Source organism: Branchiostoma floridae, chromosome 10 (assembly GCF_000003815.2).
Source record: "Branchiostoma floridae strain S238N-H82 chromosome 10, Bfl_VNyyK, whole genome shotgun sequence".
Classification (NCBI taxonomy): Eukaryota; Metazoa; Chordata; class Leptocardii; order Amphioxiformes; family Branchiostomatidae; genus Branchiostoma; species Branchiostoma floridae.
The window spans coordinates 23,295,942-23,321,521 of NC_049988.1; the positions used below are offsets into that span (position 1 = coordinate 23,295,942).

At 40.3% G+C, this 25,580-nt stretch overlaps 2 protein-coding genes across 2 annotated transcripts in view; one reads left to right on the plus strand and one right to left on the minus strand.

The window, feature by feature from the left end:
* The window catches only part of LOC118425112 (di-N-acetylchitobiase-like), a 13,099-nt gene extending 674 nt beyond the window's left edge, over positions 1-12,425 (plus strand). The window contains exons 2-9 of the mRNA XM_035833931.1: positions 7-170; positions 1,019-1,157; positions 3,436-3,506; positions 3,966-4,112; positions 4,583-4,754; positions 5,010-5,107; positions 10,794-10,949; positions 12,185-12,425. Coding sequence (XP_035689824.1) covers positions 7-170; positions 1,019-1,157; positions 3,436-3,506; positions 3,966-4,112; positions 4,583-4,754; positions 5,010-5,107; positions 10,794-10,949; positions 12,185-12,385 — 1,148 coding nt within the window. The 3' untranslated portion in view covers positions 12,386-12,425. The remainder of the gene's footprint in view (positions 1-6; positions 171-1,018; positions 1,158-3,435; positions 3,507-3,965; positions 4,113-4,582; positions 4,755-5,009; positions 5,108-10,793; positions 10,950-12,184) is intronic.
* A 1,482-nt stretch (positions 12,426-13,907) lies between these two features.
* On the minus strand, positions 13,908-25,350 carry LOC118423869 (DNA repair endonuclease XPF-like). The gene is made up of 14 exons (XM_035832162.1): positions 25,292-25,350; positions 24,550-24,619; positions 23,661-23,798; positions 23,111-23,293; positions 22,569-22,676; positions 22,076-22,188; positions 21,338-21,431; positions 20,192-20,329; positions 19,253-19,363; positions 18,848-18,934; positions 18,122-18,295; positions 17,312-17,452; positions 16,056-16,195; positions 13,908-14,527 (listed from the first exon to the last, which is right to left on the minus strand). Exons 2-14 carry the CDS (start codon positions 24,556-24,558, stop codon positions 14,362-14,364), a joined length of 1,602 nt encoding a protein of 533 aa, XP_035688055.1. The 5' UTR covers positions 24,559-24,619; positions 25,292-25,350; the 3' UTR covers positions 13,908-14,361.
* Positions 25,351-25,580: the final 230 nt, after the last annotated feature.

The window sequence follows — 25,580 nt, forward strand, 5'->3', positions numbered from 1 at the left end:
ATCTAGATTCGGCTTGTTTTCTCGCCAGCGATGCGGAGTTGGTGGTTCACCGCGGCGTTGGCGTGTGTGTTGGCGGGGGTTTGCTTGCCTGGTCCGCGCCGCCGACTCCTCCGTGCCCGTGCGCCCAACCCGAGTTGTGTCAGCCGGTCAAGACTCCGCCAAGGAAGGAGGTAAATTTCGCCAAAAGGGTTTTCGGTGGTGTGTGTGTGTGTTTGCTTTTGTGTGTGTGTGTTTGTCTTTGTGTGTGTGTCTTGGCCTTTGTGTGTGTTACTGTGTGTGTTTGCCTTTGTGTGTGTGTGTGTGCTTGCGTGGGTTTGTGTGTGTGTCTGTAAGTGTGTGTGTGTGTGTGACTGTCACAGTGTGTTTGTGTGTGTGTATGTGTCTTTGTGTGACTGTGCAGTGTGTGTGTGTGTGTGTGACTATCACAGTGTGTGTTTGTGTGTGTGTCTAAGTGTGTGTGTGTGTGTGACTGTCACAGTGTTTGTGTGTGTGTACTAGTATGTGTTTGTGCGTGACTGTGCAGTGTGTGTTTGTATGTGTGACTGTGCAGTGTGTGTTTGTGTGTGTGTGTTTGTGACACTGTATCTCTGTGTGTGTTTGTATGTGTCACTGTGCAATGTGTGTGTGTGTGACTGTCACTGTGAAGTGTGTGTGTGTGTGTGTGAGTGTGTCACTGTGCAGTGTGTGTGTGTGTGTGTGTGTGTGACACTGTGTTTGTGTTTCCTGATTTTAGTAGTCTGCATAACGCCAGGTGTAACACAACATATAATAGTACTTAGCCTTAAGTACCCTGTGTTACACTATCGAATCTGCATTAAGCCCCTGTGAGAAAGAACGTTCAAATAAAGATCATCATGTATTATTGTGACAGCCCTTAACAAAACCCTTAACGAAACATCCCTCTGATTGCAGATTTTTTGTGTTTGTTTTTAAGAATGAAACCACTGTGATTTCCCATTTGATTACCACATTTTTGTGACAGCCCTTAACGAAGCCTTTAATCTCTGTCTGTTTCCAGATTTTTGTGTTCGCTGTCAAGAATGACACTTGGAAACACTATGACTGGGACAGGGTGACGACGGTGGTTATGTTTGGGTTTTACAGCGCAGAGCTGATGTGCTACGCCCACTCGAAGGGAGCCAGAGTCGTCCTGAAAGGTGAGCCTCACAACCCCCATACACACCCATTGTCTGAAATCATTAGTTCAACAACTTTAGCAGAAATCATAAATACCAAATGAAAAACCCATTGTTTTTTTGAATTGCATGATTTTTTTTGCATGAAACATCATCTGTAATATGACATGAAAAAAAAAAAAAAAACTTGAAAGGCCGACATTTGCTTGGGTGCAAATACAGCATATTTCAGCCATACCCATTCCCACGCAACATTGGACTGTGCCAAGTCACCCCTGCGCAAAAATGCATCTCGTATTAAGTTCCAGTTTCCCCAAAAGAGAACTAATATTGTGAATTGATTCCATGTCAAAACAGAGCTTGCCCAATATGCCCCGGGCCCATATGGAAGAATATAATCTTCCACAGGAGCGCCTATGCATAACTGATTGGTTTTTAGAATTGCGGCAGCTCCTATTTTTCCGAGAGTGAAAAAAAAACGCATCTTCCATTCAGAAGATTTTCGTCATGAAATTACATGACGCCATTCAACAATTTCCACTTCGATAACTAGGTCTAAGTACCGTCATAATCTCCTTGTGATGTGGGTGCATTTATTATTGCAGTGAACTTTTTTTTAAGCAAGTAGGGCATACGTTTTAATAATTGTCAGGTGCAGGTACTGTGTAGTAGGAGTGTTGTTGTTTTTTTCAAGCTAAAAACTTCAATCTACTTCTTGTTTTGTATGAGCCATTACATAAACGGAGACGTCTCGAAATTTTACAAGAATTTTACCACCCTGTCGCTTCATTTCTTGTCTGAAAAATCCCAGGACGAACAAGTTAACTTGATTTGGCTTTATCTATATATTTCATTTTCCTTCGAATTCTTTGTTAAGTATATGCCCCTGCATACCACTGTTAAATTGTTTTACTTTGTATGCAATCAGCCATCGGACGTAATCTTGTCTGAGTGTTATAATTTCCTGCTCGTAGCGTGCGAGACCTGGAGGATAGGTGTTTCTACTTTGTTCGGGGGTTTCTTTTCGGAGGTCAGTGGTGATACTCTGGTATTGAGAGTGTTTTATTGGGCTCAAACTCTGGCAGTTTAAAGTTACTTACAATTTGAATGTACAAAGTTTACGTCAAAAAGAACAACAACAACACTAGAAGTACCTACATTTGTTCGGGGAAAAATGCATGCATTCTCGCCACTGTCAAACTTACGTATCAAAACTAAACGCAAGCCGTCCAATTTTCCCTGTCCAAATCTGCCGAAAATGATTGATAGTGCCATGCGGAATGTTGGTAAATTCATCGACACTAACGTTCAATGCACGCGTACCGTCCGCTACCGCTCAAATGACCCTGTCTGAACTCCAAATCCTCGCAAACTACAATTTCAAACCCGGCAAAGGGGACCATATGGCCACTGTAAGGCTGTAATATGCATCTGTTTGTGTATATACGGGATTGCAAGGCCCCGCTTATGAATATTAACTAGCATTCGCCTTTCTCGTCGCTGATTGGCTGGCGTCCATAAAGTAATTATCTCTCGCTCTCCCCAGACCGCTGGCACCTGGCACGTGTGGGCTCTGGGGTCACTGGAGTTCACGGCAGGAAGCCGAAAGAAAACCAATTTCCCCTCAGAAAAGCGCTGAAATTAAGCATTTTAAAGTAGTTTATGCCCAAAATTTTACTTTGATCATTTTACCAACTATCTAATGCCTATCTACACCAAATTTAAGGTCATTCCATTGTAATTCAAGGGAACAGGGGGCCACAATATACCGTTTTGGTCAAAACATGACCTTTAAACTTCAATAAAATCATTTTAGAGGCAGATATGAAAAAAATGAGAAAACAGCACCTCGGTATTGACCCACTCTACCCTTGTGCCAAATTTCAGGTCATTCGGTCACGCAACGACGGAGATGAATCGCTTTGAAGATTTGACAGGAGAAAGAAAGAAAGAAAGAAAGAAAGAAACATTACGAATACAATATATTTCACCATACCATATATGGTATGGCTGAAATATAATCAGCTAACACTGTAAAAGTAGGAAAGAAAATTTGACTGAGGGCTTGTTTTCTAGTTGGTACTGGTATTCTTGTCTTTAAAAAGTCCATTTTCTTTTGCGAATTGCTAAGTGCTACTATAAAGAAAGCAGTATGCACCATTTGTCTTAAGTATTGTTGGGGAATTGAACCTGCGCACAGTATGACTAGTTTCTCATTAATTTTGTAAATGTATCACGTTCCCTTTCAATTATTATTTATAAGCAAAGTTTCTCCTTGTACCTTCCCTTTCTCACACAGGTGACATTAAAGCGGAAGATGTACCTCACCTGTACGAGCCTCGCTTCCGGGACGACTGGGTGACGAACAAGGTGCCTGATTCTGAACTCGTGTATACCGGATCTGACTCCACTCATTGTTGCTTGTTTTTCTGTCAAGATACTTATATGACACTTGTATGACACATGTTGATTTTAGCTATATATATCATATTTATTTATTTATTGATTGATTGATCTTTAGGGTAGTCCCTTCAGTTAACGTAGTAACTATATGGCCTCCCTCAGTAAATGGTATCCTAATCCTAATTAATATCAACCCTACAGTGTCGGTTGTGGCTTAACAGTCCTGTATGAGAATGACAGTCTCTGCCACATAGGGCACATCTACTACTATACTGGAGATAGAAGGGTCATTCATTCTGTAAACCAGGTCGAGGGAGTACGGTACTAGTAGTCGGAAAAGTCCCTATAGTTTAGTTTAAGTGTTGGATATAAAGAGATAGCTTTTTTCTATAATAACTTATGTTTGTGTATCTTGTATGTTGAAAGGTGTCTCTGATGATCAAGCAGCACATGGATGGGATCAACATCGACATTGAGCAGCCGATACCTGCCACTGACCCGGCGCGCGACGGTCTAACCAAGCTAGTCAACGAGACCACCTGGGTCTTCCATGCCATCAACAAAGCAGCGCAGGTAACTTGGGACTATTTTACTATGACAGCCAGCCACAATCTTTATATGAGAACTCACAGAACATTCAGGACCAGATTCAGTCCAGGTATCGAGAATCAGGTCCATGTCCAGACCTGAACATGGACCTGATTGTAAAATCTTGTAAATGGGCGAAAATGGATACAATATTCCATTTTGCTACAAGGAATCTGTCTGATGGATTGGCATTTTAAAATTCTATCTTCAACAACACTAATGCCTCTGTTGACTAAGACCAAGTTTGACTGTACAACTAAGGTAAAAGGACTGTCAACAGTCCTCTACTTCTCTCATTATTTTCTTGGGCCCCAAACAGCTGAACGTCTGCAGGTATAATATGTTCATTTTCATTTTCATCAATTTTTTTCTGGACTGGCCCAACAAGGGGGGTTTTATACTGGTACCCACCCCTAATACCGGTAGTAAAAGGTTTCTGTTTGTGTTCCTTTCAGGTAACGTTTGATGTTGCCTGGTCACCAGACTGTATCGACGGCCGTTGCTATGACATCGTAAACATTGCTAAGTCATGTGACTTCCTGTTTGTCATGTCGTATGACGAGCGAAGCCAAATCACCGGGCCGTGCGTTGCGAGCGCGAATTCTGCGCTGGAAACAACGTTAGGAGGTGACGTGCTCTATACCTAATCTTTTCTAAAATTTGTTTGTTTGTTCGTTCTGTATAACTGGTTAACCACTTTTTGGCATAACTAGCCCCAATATTGTATTACAAGAAAAATCTATTCTTCCTGGATTCTGTGATATTAACTTATAGAAAATTATTGTACACAGTAAGTGCAAGCTGTGATTATATGTATATGTTGTGCTACCACAGCAATTTCTTTTTAAAATTAAAAACAGTTGAATTTCATGTGTGTTACAGGATATGAGGAGTATCTTAAGATGGGCATCCCACCAGACCAACTTGTTATGGGTGTGCCCTGGTATGGCTATGACTATCCCTGTCTGGACCTTTCAAAGGTACATGTAACATTGTCACTTGTATTGTTAAACAGTTTAGATACACTGTGGTACAGGGGTTCTCTTAACTGTGTACTGGTAAGACCCTGCAGAGCCACTGCTGGCCACTAGGTGGTATCCTTCTGTAGAATCCCTCATTCTGATAATGGACACCCCTGAGATATAGTTCAGGGGCTCACAAGAGCCCATGGGTAGCTAGGACAGTTAGGAACTGGGGTTTGATCTGGAATGAATGTGAGTAAATTGTGCTCTCAGAATCTTCGGTGTCTCTGCACTAGTCAGTAATCATCAGTGACTGACAGTCACTTGCCAGTTGGGTTACTCTTAATAACAGTGTAAGAATGTAAGACTCACCAAATAGCAATTACTCAAGCAACTGATTAGAGTATGATTTTGATAGCGGTCAGACGTTTCAGATAATATCCACTGTGTTTCGTCAGTGATACTTGATGCTACATGTATTTGGCGTATCTTATTACCTGGATGTCTAGCCTACATCGAGGTAATGTAAGACTCAGCACGGCACGAAAAACGGTATTTAAGGATGCTGAAACCATGCGTAATGTTGACGTATTTTCCTCCTTTACGGATCTATACACCACTTATACGAGTACGTAAATATTGCCTTTAAGTGGTCTTTCTGTAGGTCCGTGTTAGTCCTTATTTTCCGGTTTTCCCGTTGTCTTTCAGCAGCTTAAAGATGTCGTAAATGATTTTTAAAACCCCCTTAAAACTTGTTTAAAGTTCACGTTTATTTGATCTAAAGCCTCTTTACGTCTCATATACAATTGCATTAAGTGGATTATAACGTGTGTTTTAGTGCCTTTTCAGCAGCTTAAAGTTGCCATAAATACTTATTAAAACGCCCTTAAGACATGTTTAAACTTCACGTTTATTTGATCTAAAGCCTCTTTACGTCTCATATACGTGTACATTAAGAGGATTATAACGTGTGTTTAGGTGCCTTTTCAGCAGTTTAAAGTTGCCATAAATATTTATTAAAACGCCCTTAAGATATGTTTAAACTTCACGTATATTTGATCTAAAGCCTATTTACGTCTCATATACGTGTGCATTAAGTGGATTATAACGTGTGTTTAGCTGCCTTTTCAGCAGCTTAAATTTGCCATAAATACCTATTATAACGCCCTTAAGACTTGTTTAAACTTCACGTTTATTTGATCTAAAGCCTGTTTACGTCTCATATACGTGTTCATTAAGTGGATTATAACGGTTGTTTATGTGCCTTTTCAGCAGCTTAAATTTGCCATAAATACTTATTAAAACGCCCTTAAGATATGTTTAAACTTCACGTTTATTTGATCTAAAGCCTATTTACGTCTCATATACGTGTGAATTAAGAGGATTTCATGTGTCTATATTTTTCTTTTTAGCAGCTTAAAGTTGTCATAAATACGTACCAAAACACCCTTAAGACATGTTTAAAGTTCCCTCTGTACGTCTCATATACGTGTGCATTAAGGTGTGGATAAGTGCCATTTTAGGAGAATAATCATTAGCACGTTTCAAAGCAAGAAAATACAATGGATGAAACTTTAAGATTTTATTGAATTACGAGAAAATATTACATGGAAAAGTAAAAAAAACTACAGCCTACTAGGTATTTGTGGCCTTTCATTCTGATGTAGTTGGCAGTTGAAACAATCACAACGTTTGCGCAATTCCGTGCAGCAGTCCACAGTCCCATTTCCAGTGTCGGGTGAAGCGTCTCGGCGTAAGTTAAAAAGAGCACACATGTACAGTTCCATCTGGTCACCACAGGAATAAGAATCCGGTAATTATAAGATCTAGAGTATCCTAGAGTAGTGGCCGATATGACTCGTGTTGTTGGATGGTCCTGGATTCTGTGAACGCGAAACATGTTCAGCTTGCAGTGTCGGCTTCTATCAATCCGGATGGTGCAAGGGCCGTGATTTCCATTCTGTGTCGATTTCCAACAACAACAGCTTGTACAGAATGATAGCCACCTCGTATCTTTGAGTCAAATTCCGTCACCGGGGGTCCTAGGCGGTAAAAGCGGTGTCGCGGCCACAACTTGCGGGCTAGAGCAGGCACAAACTTTCTTCAATACTTCTCTTCAAAAATGAACGCCTGGAAAATAACCGCTCCTTGTCGTAAATTTGAACCCCCCACTCTTTTCTGCCATTGGATACATCCTATCACATGATACAGCTGTGCCACAGACGGACCAAGGAAGTTCAACCTCCTTGGACGGACGGAGGCGTGCGCCCCATGGCGAGTACGAAATAACGCTGAATAAATTTACATCTTGCCTGCCCAAACAAACACGAGAAACACGAGAAGACACCGCCTGTGTGCACAAACTGTTCTTTCTCGACGCTTGCTTGTAGATAAAGAAATAAACATATTTCGTACATTTACCTGTAGTAAGAACTGCTTGCCGTTTTATAGAGAAAACACAGCTCACTGCACAAAACGGTATACCTACCACATCCTTATTCTTCAAGCAGAGGTTGAGTCGCGGAGATATTCATAGCAGTAGTCGGGATTTCTACCGTCTCTTAGCTCGAGTGTCAACATGCCACAAAGAAAACCTCACCCTGATTTAGACCCTGGAATTTCAGAACATATATGCGGTATAAAATAAAAAGGAAAGGGTCCCCTCCTGTTCGCATAAACTGCGCTTCAAACATGCCGTATGTTCAGCAGAAAAAGGCACCGTTTCATAAAACCTTTGAGACGGTATTAGCTAATAGATAAAACGGGGGTAGTACCCCCAAATTTGCTTAAGCTACGCGGATTCAAAGATTAAACATGTCGTATGTTCAACAGAAATACGCAACATTTCATATACGTCTTGGCAACATATAAGCTAAACGGGGGAGGTCTCCCCTAGTTCGCTTAAACTGCGCGGCTTCAAAGATTAAATATGTCGTATGTTTTACAGAAATACGCAACATTTCATATACGTTTTGGCAGCACATAAGCTAAACGGGGGAGGTCTCCCCTAGTTCGCTTAAACTGCGCGGATTCAAAGATTAAACTTGTTGTATGTTTTACAGAAATACGCAACATTTCATATACGTCTTGACAACATAAAAGCTAAACGGGGGAGGTCTCCCCTAGTTCGCTTAAACTGCGCGGATTCAAAGATTAAACATGTCGTATGTTCAACAGAAATACGCAACATTTCATATACGTCTTGGCAACATATAAGCTAAGCAAGGTAGGTCTCCCCTAGTTCGCTTAAACTGCGCGGATTCAAAGATTAAATATGTCGTATGTTCAACAGAAATACGCAACATTTCATATACGTTTTGGCAGCATATACGCTAAACGGGGAAGGTCTCCCCTAGTTCGCTTAAACTGCGCGGATTCAAAGATTTAACTTTTTGTATGTTTTACAGAAATACGCAACATTTCATATACGTCTTGACAACATAAAAGCTAAACAGGGGAGGTCTCCCCTAGTTCGCTTAAACTGCGCGGATTCAAAGATTAAACTTGTTGTATGTTTTACAGAAATACGCAACATTTCATATACGTTTTGACAACATAAAAGCTAAACGGGGGAGGTCTCCCCTAGTTCGCTTAAACTGCGCGGATTCAAAGATTAAACATGTCGTATGTTTTACAGAAATACGCAACATTTCATATACGTCTTGGCAACATATAAGCTAAACAAGGTAGGTCTCCCCTAGTTCGCTTAAACTGCGCGGATTCAAAGATTAAATATGTCGTATGTTCAACAGAAATACGCAACATTTCATATACGTTTTGGCAGCATATACGCTAAACGGGGAAGGTCTCCCCTAGTTCGCTTAAACTGCGCGGATTCAAAGATTAAACATGTCGTATGTTCAACAGAAATACGCAACATTTCATATACGTTTTGGCAGCATATGAGCTAAACGGGGGAGGTCTCCCTTAGTTCGCTTAAACTGTGCGGATTCAAATATTAAACATGTCGTATGTTTTACAGAAATACGCAACATTTCATATACGTTTTGGCAACATATAAGCTAAACGGGGGAGGTCTCCCCTAGTTCGCTTAAACTGCGCGGATTCAAAGATTAAACTTGTATGTTTTACAGAAATACCCAACATTTCATATACGTTTTGGCAGCATATAAGCTAAACGGGGGAGGTCTCCCCTAGTTCGCTTAAACTGTGCGGATTCAAATATTAAAAATGTCGTATGTTCAAAAGAAATACGCAACATTTCATATACGTTTTGGCAACATATAAGCTAAACGGGGGAGGTCTCCCCTAGTTCGCTTAAACTGCGCGGATTCAAAAATTAAACATGTCGTATGTTCAAATGAAATACGCAACATTTCATATACGGCTTAGCAAATATATTAACGGGGCAGGTCTTCCCTTCTTTGCGTAAATGACGGTTCGAAATAAATTATATATATGGCATCCTTCGGTCAATATTGACCATGGTATACGCAACATCTCATATAACGTAAAATAGCGCATATAAGCTAACCGTGAGAGGTTCTCCCCTGTTCGAATTAAACCTTGCGCACAGAAAGTTTGAATACGTCAAATGCTTTCGGAATAGCTAAAAAACACAGAAGATTATTGTAGTTGACTTTATATTGTATTGTATTTGTATTTGCTGAGGTATAAACATAACATTTTGTACCAGAAAGCGCAATAATTTTCAGTTTTGACTGTTATAAAACAGATGACGCAATGTTTTATCTAACACCAGACAAAGGCTTATTACATTTGACTTAGCCGGTTAACATGTATTTTGTAACAGGTCTAGAGAAACGGTATTTGTCCGTTTTGACAGAAAATATTTTTGAGACATTTAAGTTGTCTCTTCGGCATACTAAAATACATGTAAAATTCACGTAAAGAAACACAACAGATTAAGTTAGATTTACAAACGCTGAAATCTTCCGTAAATGCCAAATGTATGTTTCCGATGCCTTTAATAGATCTTAAAATCTGCTGAAATATTTCTCCGCCTTTAAGGGCTTTATACGTATCTCTGAAACTTTGCTTAAAAAGTTGTTTTCGTGCTGTGCAGATTTCTGTTCCTTCAGGATGACGTCTGCAGTATTAAGAAGGTTTTATTCTGAGGGGCCCCTGTAGTGCGACTGCCAGCCACTAGGTGGCACCCTTAACTATACTGATAAGACCTGCCCCAAGATTGCTCCTTTCAAGGTGTAAGAAGACCTTAAGAATAATATTTTTCTCCTTTAGGATGACGTCTGCAGTATTAAGAAGGTACCGTTCCGCGGAGTCACCTGCAGTGCCACTGCTAGCCACTAGGTGACACCCCTAACTGTACACCAGTAAGGTCACCCTCAAGATGGCACCCTTAACAATGCAAGGACTTAAGAGTCATGTTTTTTTATCCTTTAGGATGACGTCTGCAGTATTAAGATCCCGTTCCGCGGAGCCCCCTGCAGTGATGCTGCCGGCCGCCAGGTGGCACCCTTAACTGTGTACTGGTTAGACCCTGCAGTGCCACTCCTGGACACTAGGTGGTGCCTTTAACTGTGTAAGAATGTAAGACTCAGTTTTTTCTCCTTCAGGATGACGTCTGCAGTATTAAGAAAGTGCCGTTCTGCTGTGCCCCCTGCAGTGACGCTGCCGGCCGCCAGGTGGCACCATTAGTCTCCCTCAAGATGGCATTCTTAACTGTGCAAGGACTTAAGAGTTGTGTTTTTTTCTCCTTTAGGATGACGTCTGCAGTATTAAGAAGGTCCCATTTCGAGGTGCCCCCTGCAGTGATGCCGCCGGCCGCCAGGTGGATTTTAAGGACATCATGAGGCTGATGGGAAACTCCTCAAGGAAGTGGAGCGACATCTTCAAGTCTCCTTACTTCAACTTTCAGGTAAAGTTTTGTCTTTAAGTTTGTACCAACCAAAGACTTGACTTTTCAGATTTGAGACTAATTTTTTTGAGACCAATTGTCCATGAGTTTGCAGTTCAATTCTGATTGGATGATTCATTGATTATGGCTAGGTTATTGATTGATTATTGATATTTCAGGAGAGATATTGTCAAGTGGAACCAGACTGAGTGGAACATGGTTATGAATTATTATCAATTGCTTATTGATTCATTGTTGGTTCTTCCAGGAGAGTTGTAAGAACTATAAAATGTGGTTAGACAACCCACAGTCACTACTGTACAGATACAGCTGGTTTTCTGATATGGATTAATTATTGATTGGCTATCGATTGATTGATATTTATGGAGGGAGGGAGAAATGACTCACGAGATGTAGTTCAACTGAGCCCCCAGCGCTATAGTACAAGTCAAGTAACAGCTCAGTTATAGGTTATTGATATTGATATTTCAGGAGGGAAGCCAAACGCACCAGAAGTGCTTCGACGACCCAGTGTCGCTACAGTACAAGTACGTCTGAGTTATAGATTAACAAGTCATTGATAATTGAGTAATTAGTTATTGATATTTCAGGAGGGAGGAATGCCCCACCAGATGTGGTTTGACGACCCAGTGTCGCTACAGTACAAGTATGGCACAGTTATAGATTATTGAGTAATATATTATTGATTATTGATATTTCAGGAAGGAGGAATGACCCACCAGATGTGGTTCAATGACCCTGTGTCCCTACAGTACAAGTATAGCTCAGTTATAGATTATTAAATAATCAATTATTGATATTTAAGGAGGGAGGCCAGACCCATCAGATGTAGTTTGACGACCCCGTGTTGCTACAGTACAAGTATGGTTAAGTTATAGATTATTGAGTTATTGTCTATTGATACATTGATTATCAATATTTCAGGAGGGTTGGGAGATGCACCAGATGTGGTTTAATGACCCAGTGTCGCTACAGTATAAGTACAGCTCAGTTATAGATTATTGATTATCTGGAAATAGATTATTGGTTATTGATAATTGATATTTCAGGAGGGAGGAATAACCCATCAGATGTGGTTTGATGACCCAGTGTTGTTATAGATTATTGATAAATAATTATTGATAATTGATATTTCAGGTGGGAGGGTGACCCCCAAAATTGGTACAAGGCTATGTTATTGATTATCTGGTTATATATATTACTGATTTATTGGTTTTTGATTATCACTATTTCAGGAGGGAGGAATCACCCATCAGATGTGGTTCGACGACCCAGTGTCCCTACAGTACAAGTACGGTTGGGCGCTGAAGCAGGGGTTACGCGGGGTCGGCATGTGGCACGGAGACACCCTCGACTACGTGACCTCCGACCCTGAGGTCAAGGATCAGACCCAGGCGATGTGGGACTGTCTTCCGCAGTATCACAAGACGTCTTGAGAACGAACGTCTTGTCTCTCTTCTTACTTTATCTCCAAACAGATCCTAAAATGGCATAAGATAGTTCTAAACTGGCCAAGGAGTGTAGTTAGCTAAGAGGAGTCCATTTGCCATGTAGGATCTGTAGCCAGACACACTCCCAAGCTGGCTTCACTCCTCTGGCAGCTTTTGATACTATCTTATGCTATCTCAAGGATCTGCTTCGAGATCACTATTTAGTGAGGCTTTGGCTATAGGTGTTACCCTCCAAGTAGAGGTTTCAGTATAGGGGCTTAAGTATTGGCCATCATGTTATTTGTCTGCCTCTCTCAAGAAATTGTGACCACAGGATGCCTTGCCCTTGAGAACAAATGTCTTCAAATGCTCCTTCTAGTAACTGAGACTTTTGGCTATTCCTTGAGCAGAGGATCCAGTTGGGGTGGGGTGTACGTAGTGGCCATTATGTTTTTTGTCTGACTGACTCAATAGGTGAAGCTGAGGTTGCTCATTAGAAAATTCCCTATTCCACTTAACTATAATCAATGTTAATACTTGATACAATCAGTCAGTGACATTGAAGTACATATAAGTTAAAGGAAAGATTGAAGTCTCACTCATATGGTAACTCTGCTGCTATGTCATTTTGCTGCTGGACTCAAGTTTTCTGAGAAGGCATGGCCAGAACATTTTATTTATCTAAGCTTTTGAGGGATCTTCCACCTTTCCTGACATGTGATACATGACTGTTTGTTAATCTGGTCCTATCATTGTTTCTGCTGGTAGAAAGCCTAGGATTTTTGTGTTTTGTAATTTTGGGGGTCAATACACCCTTAAACTGCAGGCCATGTCACAGTATTGGTAAAATTGTCCTTATTGCTCTTTCCCAGGGCAAGAAAATGGGGTATTTAGGCAGCATGTTAGCCTATATGCCAATGACTTTACTCTTAAAAAATACAAGTCCTTAGGACAGGACGTTAAATCATAGTTCACTGTACTTCAGTTGGTGTAAATATAGTTTTAAGTTATTTGCAAAAGGAGCTGCGAATGTGTAAAAATGTAGATAACATATATATTTTATGTTCTTAAGACCACTTTTGTCTACTGTTACTGTTATTATTTGTTGTTAGATCTTACTTAATGTAAGCTTTGAGTAGATTAGGAATACAGTAGAACCCATTTAATTGTACAACGGATTAATGCATACTTCTGTTAACAGCACGGAATCCCAAAATCCCAAACTAGTGCGGTCCAGCTAGATAACTTAAATCGCATTATATACCACCCGGATAATTGCACGAAATGCGCTGGCAAATAGGTCGTGCAATTAAGCGGCTTCTACTGTATCTGTTTTTTCTAGGTCCTATTCTTGCCCAACAAAGTAGAGACAAGAACATATTTAATAAGAAACCTTGTTACATATTGGAACACTAATTTAAAAGTAAAGACACAAACCTGTAGAATCAAATACAGCAATAATTGTATAATATCTTACATGTAGGCAAAGTGAACTCAAGAACGACAACAGAAATCAAACCCAAGAAAGTAAAGTACAACATTGACTTTTAATCAAATTCAGTATGATGTAATAAATACAATAATGTCCTGTTTGCACCAATGGTTTGGTAGTTTTCCCCTTCCCAAAAGTATTGAATTTTTACTTGCTTTTTCTACCTGTTAAGCTTTAACTCAACAACTCTTTACTGTTTGGATGTTCTTAATAAAACTATATACATTTTTACTGCCATTGTCTGTTTCCCATAAGAAAATATCCATTTTTTTTACAATTTCAAACAAACTCTACTTACATCTTTTCTTGCTATCTTTTTGTCTTATATTTTGTCACATCAGAAGTCAGAGTGAATGTGGTGTGGAGGAACTCATACAGGAGTTTAGTATTTGCTTCCTATATATACAGTTTATCTGTTATTTGTTACCTTTCAAAATAATACTGTGTTCTTTTTTATAGTTTCCAAAAATATATCTAAAATTTCCTGGCGCTATCTTTTTGTCTTTGGTTTTGTTACCTCCGAAGTTGGAGTGAATGTTGTATGGAGGAACTGGTAGAGAAGTTTAGCGTTCGCAGCGTTGCCTAGGTGATCTGCTATCTGCTCCTGAGTCAGGGTGACCAGGTCTGCCAGGCTCTCTGTCTTGTCAAGTATGGACCTGGGGAAATAAGACACATTTCAGATGAAGACTATATTCACATGATTCGTTGATCTACAATGAGTAAATGAAGAATACACATACATGTGATATACATACATGTACAAAATTTATGTACACCAACACACACAAACACATTGCACACATGCACAGCACACACAGGTACAGTCAAACCTGCCCATAGTGGCCACTTTTTGTCGGTCCCTTGGATTTATAATGATTAAGAAATAGGCTTAGCGGCCACCTGTCCAACGCGGCCACACGATTTCCGGTCCCGCAGGTACAAAAACACTGCCGATTACGGCCACACGGACCGCTGATCTATGTTTTCGGCACGCGTTCGGCCATATACAGCGGCCGTATCGTCACCCTACGCCGGATTTAAAACCTCTTTGACTTATTTTCAAAACAAAACTTCGTAAACTGGCGCTACCCATACCTGCTGACAAACGAGGTCATATAAGGACAATAGACGACACCAATATTACGGAGGTAAATTGTGTTAAAGTTACGTTCTAATACACTATCGCTTAGGTTAATTTACAGCATAACCAGCTGCTGCCGCGCCGCGTGCCTGCGAAGCTGGTGTGTTACGCCGAAGGGCGGTTATACCGGCTATATAGATACAGATACAGATACAGCACAAAAACTTTCTAAATAAATTGTTACAAAGACAAAATGATATGTACTTCAGACTATGGTGGATTTTATTCTTACATTTATTAAGAGATAAGTCTAAAGTGACGAGACTTTTCTTGTGAGTACCACATTAGCATAATGGACGAATCTGACGTGTGAACGCGAGCGGGAACACACGGACGGCGAAGTATCAAAGGATACAACACGAAAGATCAAAGAAATGTGACGATACCGGTCTCTTCAGACAATATGAACTGTAGTAACATTTAAAACTTTTTATAGCTTTTGTTTTCTTAATACATAGTGTAAAAATCGTTGCAGTACATGTACAGTACTGTATTATGTGAATAAAGATCAGTGGGTACTAAAACCATGTGTAACTTACTGCTTGTGGTCAACTAATTAGCATATTCTCTATAGTGGCCACCTCTCTATAGTGGCCAATTTTGACCAGTCCCTTGAATGGCCGCTATAGACAGGTTTGACTGTACAGACACAAAACACCTACATGTATGTATAGGAAGTGACACGCATACCACACTCATGCCCATCTCACATACTACTGACACCAGGTACAAAAACACACATGCAAAAAACTTAATCACTCACAACAGGTCTATACGTATTAAATTAGTTTGTTAAATCATTTGTTCAAAACATACAAAAAATACAACAATTACGCAGTGTTTTCTGGGACTTTAAAACAGCATCTCATACGATGTGAATTGGCATTCATGATAGATAAATGAAAATAAAGTTGTCTAATTTTTGGAGATTCCTGAAAAAGCTAATTCTGGACATGAATAAACTTATCATTATTCAAACTGTATGCAATAAATTTACAGATTTACATAGAACAAACATTAATGAAAATAGAGAAAACCCGTGCCTGTAGTTTTTAGAGTTGACCCCCGGCAGCTTCAGCACCATGTCATGTGACAGGTGGTTGTACTTGTCAGATGGGATGATGGACTCTGTCTCCATGGCGATGGCCGCCGCCTGTGCCGCATCCGGCTCGGGGCGGTTTAACTGGAGACAGGATAAAGAGGCACTAGAATAAGGTAAAGTGGTTGAAGCATGAGGCTTTTTTTGTTAGCTTAGAGTCCATTCCAAGACACCATGCGGATGTTTGTTGCCATTGTTTAGAATTGATTTTAAAGTTTTGTAATTATATGTCTAGGACATTTGATACTTCAGAAACATTTTTAACACTGTTTCAACTTTATAAATATTTCCCTGGTCTTGTAAAACTTTGGAAATATTCATGGTGTGGAATTGGATACTTCTAATTGTTTCTAAATAATGATAACAGCATTCTACCATTATTTACCATTTTCTACCATTTTCTACCATTTTTTGTAAATGATTCGGTGGGCTGGGAATATAGCAATTCACACATCCTTGCAAAGTATGGTTGGGTGCCATGCAACAATGGCCCACCACAAATGATCCACCAGTGCCCAGCAGTGAAATCTAAAAATATACAGATACAACAATAGGGCTTACTTTTATGGGGGCAATAAACTAATTTTACCATTCGGCCAGGTTTACCATTTTTTGTAAATATTTGTAAATGTGAAATAATCACAGAGAGGTTTCACAATTATTCTAAGTAAAGATATTTTTGTACAGTTACTTTCAAAATGTTTCTAAAATATTCAAAGAAATTCAAATAAATGAGTATTTTCTTAGTCAATTTTTTGAAAATAATTTAATTATTGTGGCTCCGATATTCTTTTATTGAAAATAATTCAGACTAATTATAAATATCGCCTAAAAACCCTCATGGTGTCTTGGAATGGATTCTATAGGGCAATGCAGCTTTGGTACAGCTCAGAAATGTGAAAAAATTTTTTTTAGTCATTAGTCATTCAGTTGACAAAGGATATTAATTGTATTTTGCAATGTCCTTGCATTGGCAAAAACTTCATTGAGCTTGCCCCAAAGTCCTTTAACCCACTGACCTTAAGTGACCTTTACCCCACTGACCTTGAGTTCCTGGAACAGTTCTGCAGTAGCATAGGGACTCCTGCTCCACAGGATCTGTCGATTGAACTTGTTGAACTTGACCCAATGACCTTTAATCCAAATGACCTTAAGCGACCTTTAACCCACTGACATTAAGCAACCTTGACCCCCACTGACCTTGAGTTCCTGGAACAGCTCGGCCGTAGCGTAGGGACTCCTGCTCCACAGGATGCGCAGGCCGGGGAAGTGCAGCGTGAGGAGAGCCAGCTTTGCCTGGACTTCCTGGAAAGACATCTCGTAGTGGCCTGCTCCTTTAGTCTGTAAGACAAGCAAAAGAACAGAAAATAAAGCGCTTCAAGTTGTAATAATAACCTGGGTTTCTTAAATGTCATGATTCTGGGACTCTTTAAGACTAGCTATAGAAAGGAGAATAGAGACTCAGACAAACAATCTAATTAACAGCAAGTTTAAAAGATGTTGATTGCTATTAATTAGAAGCTTACTGCACAAGCTTACTAATATAAAGGTCATAAAATGCTGACCTTAAAAACCTATGACCTATGACACAGTGACATCTGACACACTGTGAACCCTGACCTGTAGTGAGAAGGGTTTGTTGGTGTCGAACTGGATGAGCAGGATTGGTCGCTTGTAGCTTCTCGTCATGGCAACGACACACTTAACCCAACATTGACCTTTCACCTATGACCTAAGTGTGAACTCTGACCTGCAGTGAGAAGGGTTTGTTGGTGTCGAACTCGATGAGCAGGATTGGTCGCTTGTAGCTTCTCGTCATGGCAACGACACACTTAACCCAACATTGACCTTTCACCTATGACCTAAGTGTGAACTCTGACCTGCAGTGAGAAGGGTTTGTTGGTGTCGAACTCGATGAGCAGGATTGGTCACTTGTAGCTTCTCGTCATGGCAACGACACACTTAACCTAATATTGACCTTTCACCTATGACCTAAGTATGAAGTCTGACCTGTAGTGAGAAGGGTTTGTTGGTGTCAAACTCGATGAGCAGGATTGGTCTCTTGTAGCTCCTCGTCATGGCAACGGCCTGGTTAAACAGGCGGCCGCTGTTCAGGGAACCAATCAGATCGCTGATAGACTTTCGCTCTACGCACATGTCAGGGGTCAAGATGTAGTCTCCCACCTGTAAGAAAGGACACAGGTGAGAAATTAAGAAAAAAAAAGAGTGGAAAAGTGAAAGAGATATTGATCCAGTTTGGCTCACCATGGTCATGACAGTGAAGACAGGTGCTGTGTACAACATTTACAGGTTCATTGTACCAGGGTAGTTTCCCTAGCTCTTTTAGACAAGCACAATGAACCGTAGACCACGGCTTAACGTCGCATCCTAAGGACTGTAACATGTGAACTAAAGCTAAAAAGACTAGACTGGCCATTGCATGCTCCCATGATTTTCAAAGTGAGGAGATTTTGGTATCAAAAGACCGCAGAAAAGAACTCTAAACTATTTCTGAGTATTTTGTATTTATTTAATTTTATTCACTAGGATTCTCCATATACAATGACAATGGAGGGTATGGCGGAACAGGTGTCAAATATGCTGTATAGACTGACTGACAGACCTGATATGGTTTAAAGATAGTTTGTAATCCATTGAGGATTATGAGAGAGCGAAATGATTTATTTACAGGGACTTAAACTTGTTAGTCAATTTCAAAATCTAAAAACAACAGACCTGAAGCGTTATGGGTTCGATGTCCACTCCCCGTCTGTGGATCAGCGATGGAAGCTCGCTTCGGAATTCTCTCATGTCTACAATTATCTGCAGTAGAAGATGTAAAGTTAGCATGGAATTACAAAGGAGATATTTCCATCAGAATGAGACGTAATACATATAACATTATATAATATACTAATTGAATGCTCATCTGCATATTTTGATTTCTGGCTTGAAACGTAGATTAATAACGTATTGCTTATTTTCATCCTGTTGAAAAATACATGATTTTCAGGTACGTCCAGGCAACGAAAATAAAAATATACAAAATATTGTCAAAGAGTACTGTTTTCAGTGGACTATAGTCAGTTACTGAACTATATAATATTACATATAGGCTTAAAACTGCGTTTAACCCCTGACCTTAGGTTGAAGTTCATCCTGTGACTCCTGACCCCCTGCCCTCCTGGTGCTGACCTCTGTAGCAGGGGTCATGTCACGGGTCACATCCGGCTCCTCTGGCAGCACCAGGCTCTGGACAGGAACAATGGAAATGCAATTATATACAAGAGGTTGTGTTTGCCTTTGGCAATAGGTTTAAGTAACAACAAAATAGTTTAGAGACAGATGTAATACATAAATTGCAAGCTAGAGCAAATATTATCTACTAGCTAGGTTTACACAGCGTGCATGACATCTTGCATGGACTCCGTTGATATGGCCATGTGCAAAGAAGGCCCATTACAACTGGCCAAGATTGGTCATGACCCTGTCTGCAGAGGGCTAGAACCCACGTGGGCACCCCAAGAGATGGGTAGACAATATCAAGAAAAACTTGCAAACCAGGGCTCTAGCCAGCGTCCGTTTTTCCGTCAATTGACGGAAATTTGCTGTGTGTGACGGAAAACTTTTTAAACCAATCCGTCAACCTTCACGGACAAAAATCCTTGGTGGAAGCTACAGGCAGCTTGGGGACGCTGTAAAATGGCTGTAAAAGCCACGTACTGTTTGTTTTGCTATTGTTATGCTTGTTGACAATGTGTGTCGGCGCTCTTTCGCATACGATAATCTCATTAAAACCTGTTTTTCAAGGTATCAATGGCAACATTTACTACTTTGTAGTGTCAAAGGGAAAATGAATTTTCGCAGTTTTCACGACGATTGGGATTGGCTGACGGAAAAAAATTTCGACCTGGCTAGAGCCCTGTTGGAAACTGAACCTGCAAAAGGCCAATTCCCTCGACAGAGGCAGCTGGAGATGAGCAATGAAGACCTGAACAACATCCCGCAACGCCCAACTCTTGTAAGGATAATGTATTGAGTGAGTGAGTGAGCAGAACATTTGCTAAGACTAATACTCACAGCCTTTTCCTTGATTAGATGTTCAAAGGCGTCCTTCTCCCTTCGGAGGGAGGTGAGGTATCGCTGCTCCTCTGTGGAGGTGGTGTAGATCAGGAAGTACACACGCAGGGGCACACCTGGTCTTCCCGCCTTGTATACCTACACAAAACAATGTTGTTAATGTCTAGAAGTGGGAAGTACACACACATGGACTGGCCTGGTCGCCCTGCTTTATACACCAGGCCCGTATAAAAAGATGATAAACACTGGTTTATATCATTGGTACGGTTAACAGCGGACAGAGCAGCATGGAGAACTCAGTATTAAACCCTTAAATCCGGCTATATCCAGCACACATATGTGCTGTGTGCCGTGCCCGGATATATCCGGGATAGCGTATTCCCCAGAAGTAGCAGTTTTTGCGCGTGTAGCGCACAAACCCCGGAAGTTAGGGACTTCAGCCTAGTTCGGGGGTTTGTTTTGGAGGTCAGCGGCCAACCCTGGCACTGATAGCATTTTACAGGGCTGAAACTCTGGCAGTTTAAGGGTTAACCAAAACTGATATGCGACGAAGATGATGATGATGATGATATATATAGAATACAACACAACACGGTGTATTCCGTATCGCCCAAGGTATCAGCCCGACCCGCGGGAGGGCTGAGACCGAGGGTGATGCGGAATACACCGTGTTGTATTTTATTTATGTCATACCCACCTGAGAAAACCACTGTTTTGATGCAAATGCACCAGAAGTTGAACAAATTCGTTGCCCTCGAAAAAAAAGCGTTGCAACAGTAATGTTCCAACGTCCGAATCAGGTATTCGAACTTTCGATGGCGCCGTACTCGGCCCACTCGAAACAGTTTGATTTATTCGAATGGAGCCAGTGTGATAACCCCGGGCCGTACGGAAAGTTACCAGCCGGTCCGGAACACCCGTATCGAACGTTTTCGCGTCACAGGTATGACATAAATAGCTGGATCAAAGATGACTGTAATGTTTTGTTAAGTCTATATATGGCTGTGTAATGGAATTGGAGCATAGACCTAGTTTTAGTGTGCTTCACATCACTCCTTTTCAGGGCCTAGATACTTATTAATATTATTGAATGACAGATTTTGTAAAATGAAGTTTATCTGGCTGATGTAAGAAAAAAATACTGACCTCGAGTTGTCGCACAAACTCCATCTCCGGGTCGTAGAGAACCACGTAACTCGGCTTGACCTCGTGCAGGGTCCGGGTCAGGCTGTAGGGGTCACTGCAGGTCAGGGAGGGGGTATTTGAGGTTAGCGTTGCTAGATAATGTTATAGACTACTGTTACATTACAAACATGACAGTCACTATGAAAAGTGCTAATTGTAGTAACAGATGGTGTACATCCCAGTCCTACTACATATTAGACAAAATGCAAGTGTGTGAATGAAGATGTTCATTTTGTATCAATTTTACATTCAATATTTTAATAATGATCATTTTCAGACGTGCCCGATGTAACTGCAGAGACTGTCATTCTTGTATGGGACTGTTCATCCTTAGCTGAAGCTGTAGGGCTAATATAAATCATTTACCTTATCTATAATAATCAGGATTTTACTAGGGGGGCACTATTAGATATAAATGATTATTTTCTAGACCCTGCACACACACACACACCCACACATACATGTACACTCACGCACACACTCAAACACATATTACACAGATGCACACACACGAAAGTAGATGCACACACACGAAAGTACAGATGCACACACACGGAAGCACAGATGCACACACACGGAAGCACAGATGCACACACACGAAAGTACAGACGCACACAAACACAGGCACACTGAAATATGCACACAAGTCAAGCTGTCTTTTTAAGTAAAGTATTATATAAATAAATGCCTGACACTGACTTGTTGCCATGCAGAGGATGAATAATGGTGACGGGTGACGGCAGAACTCCGTAGTAAGCGTTCAGCGAGGATACGGGAGGCGGCTCCTCTGTACCAGCTGTTGAGCCTTCGGTCTGAGCACAGAAAAAACTTTCAATATTATTCAAACTTTCTTATTACAAACATGATCGGCCTGAACACAGAAAAAAACAATTCCACAATCTAAATTTGACTTCATTACAAAGCTAAACAGGCTGAGTATGGCTAAGCCGTTTTTCTGAATAAAACACGAACTGGATATAATATGATAGTTCTTTATATACAGCCCAGTTTTTTATTCAAGCTGATGTTTCGGCCACCTATAGTATACTGTTAGGAAAATATAATGTTCTACTTGTACATAATGTTTTATATACCTGGTACAAACTTGTAACAGTCACCAAAACATCATCTTCAATCAATCAATAATCAATAAACTAATTGTTCAATCAAATACTTGTTGTCTTTCTCTGACCTGACAGCTGTCCTCTCCTTGACCTTTGACCAGCTGTGTCAAGGTCACTTGACCTTCATCAGACTTCTCTGCCTTCCTCTTCTTCCCTCCTCTGACCTTCGTCTTGCCCTGAAGTATGGAAAACAACAAAAAGGTTACTGGTCTGTAAACAACAACAACAACAAACAATGTAACACACATTTACAATTTAAAAAATTATCATGTTATTTCTTTGTGTTTGTGTGTTATAAAACTATTGCCCTGATGTAAGGACGACAACAGAAAGGTGGGTCCATAGAAGATATAAAACTATATCCTGGAAGTTTGCTTTAATTTCAAAATTCATAGTACCATACTGCATGGAAATTATAACACAGAGGTTGATATTTAAGTTGAACAGAAAGGATGAAATTTCATGCTACTGGATTCAAATGATGTAGACAATGGATCCCTGGTTTAAGGATCCCCATCCAGAACACAGCAAACATTACAGATCACAGCAGCTGCTATTGAAATGTTACTGAGAGTATAAACTGGCAAATTAGAAGTAAGTAAGACCACACCTTTCCCCCCTCTGCCAGTGGTGCAGTCCGGTCTCCTCCCAGAGTTTTGTTGTACAGTCTGGTCAGCAGAGAGCGGCTGCCGTCACAAAGGTACTCTTTAATCTGGCTGCAGGTCCGATCGTCGTACGCCGCGATCAAAACGCTTCCCTGCTGGTCTAGCTTTGTGTTCTCTTCACGAACCTCCTGAAAATGTAACACACATTTACACCATAGATTGTACATCTGGCTACAAGTCTGATAATTAAGGTACAGTACATTGCAATCAAAACACTTTCTTGCTGGTCAAGCCTTGTGTTCTCTTCATACGCATTTTTTCTAAGTTTGGCTACAGGCTTGGTTGTCGTACCAGGTGTGATAAAAGCGCTCCCTGACTAAGCTTTGTGTTCTCTTCTCTGACTTCCTGAAAATGTACATTGATTTCAAGGAACACTATTGTAAGCTTATTCAAAATGCATATTCTTGGTGCATTAAATAAAATGTATATTTGAAGCTACCTTTAATGTGTATCAATTCTGAATTCCAAAATCCCTCACAAATGTTGACCTCTGACCTGTAAGACATCCCAGAGTGCCGTCCACTTGGGATTCTCCTCCAGCCGGAGGTCAGGGGTTACCGGCTGCGCGGATGTGTCCTTGCCGTTGCCCTTGGCAACCCCGCTGGACTGTCCGTACACACGCGCTCGAGCACGCTGGGTGGGAAAAGGAACATCCTCACTAAAACTATGAGTTATAAAACATTATCAAATATCAACTGTAATCCATTTTCCATGATTAAAGTGACGCCTGTTATTTGTATTCAGTAATATGAAATAAATTAATCCATTAGCTTACCTAAATGCCAACATTCCAATGGTTCAATCAAGAAGAATTGATGTGTACTAGATGCACAGTATAGTTAATATACACTGCTTAGGCCACACCAATTTTATTTGTTGTTTCTCGGATTTCCTTAAATCCTATTTTTTCCGATTTGAAAAAAAAGAAAAATTTCAAATTGATGGCCACACCTCATGTTGACAAAATTTCACTGCCTCTCTTTTCTCAAATTAACTATGGGCCTCAAATTCCAGTAGCTGTATGTGCCTATTCTGGATAGTGAATTTATCTTTGAACTTTGCTACCACTAGGGACCCCCTAAATGTTGAAATGTTCTTATTTCTGTAAGTTGTGTAACTTGAAAAAGCCCCTTGATCTGTCCTACTCTCGACTTTTTGCAAAAGTTTTTTAAAAATTTTTTTCGACGAACCGACCCAAATTTTTTCTGAAAAAAATCCGAGAAACAACAAATAAAATTGGTGTGGCCTTAGGTCCACTTAATTTAAAAAAAAAGCAACACTCTCATATACAATAAGAATGGCAGACACTATGCACAGTATCAGGGTCAATGTACTAGGCATTGATATTTTGTATGATTTCCACTTAATATTTATTCATACTCACCACAAACATGGAGTTGGCAGCATCTAGGAAGAGCCAGCCGCTGTTCTTCCCAAAACTTTTCTCTGTTCCTCTGAAATGGAGAAAACTTTAGTGTAGAACCTTAAGGCCTACCAAACACCTACAATTCATCTCTCCTCACTTCTGTTTTCAATGTTTCACATTGATCATTTTGGCTTTAAAGAAAACAACAACAAATTTATACTTTTAGTATTCAGGAAAAAAAGAAAAAAAGAGCACAAAGACTTGCCTTTAACTTTAACTAAAAGGGCTTATACATGGTAGAATTCACAAAATGAAATGAAAATTTGCTTTAAAGAAAACAATAACAATTTTGGCTTTAAAGAAAACAACTGTTACAACAACTTTATACTTTTAGTATTCAGAAAAAAAATAGCACATAGATTTGCCTTTAACTTTAACTAAAATGGCTTATACATGGTAGAATTCACAAAATAAAATGAAAAATTGGCCAGGAGAGTGAAACCACATTTAATTTAAAAGTAGTGTAATATTTCCTCTTTCTTGGTAAAAGTGCAAGTCCCTATTTGGCATCATTTTTCAGACAGCATATCAGTCAGTCTGTTGGATACTAGCTGAAAACTGTTCAAGCAGAACAGCATAAACTCTGTAAATGTGTTGCCATAGCAACGACCTTGCTTGCTCACCTGAACTATTTTCATTAGCTGAAACCTGTTTAAGCAGAACAGTGTAAACTGCCATAGCAACGACCTTGTGCCCTCACCTGAGTGACTGCAGCAGGTTGTAGAAGGTCACACAGTCGTACTGAGTCAGGTACCTGCAACAACGACACAACAAGGGGAAATGTTATGTGACACGTATGGTTTGTACAATCATTATGTCATTTGTTCCTGTGTGTCAAGTTTGTTCTGTTAATGTGTTGCTAAGGACCACAAGAAGAGTAGCTTACACAATATACAAATGAATGTACTTGCTTATTGTTATTAACCTAATTATGGAACTTAATCAAGTCAAGTCAAGAATAGTCATAATATCGCCTATACTTCGCATAC

What these genes read in the sequence shown, in the direction of transcription:
- LOC118423869 (XM_035832162.1), bottom strand. An exon ending in AGTTTGTGCGACAACTCGAG is followed by an intron (nt 20,330 to 21,337) that starts GTCAGTATTTTT and finishes TGTTTTGTGTAG; the next exon opens with GTATACAAGGCGGGAAGACC. An exon ending in ATCTAATCAAGGAAAAGGCT is followed by an intron (nt 19,364 to 20,191) that starts GTGAGTATTAGT and finishes GTTCCTGTCCAG; the next exon opens with AGCCTGGTGCTGCCAGAGGA.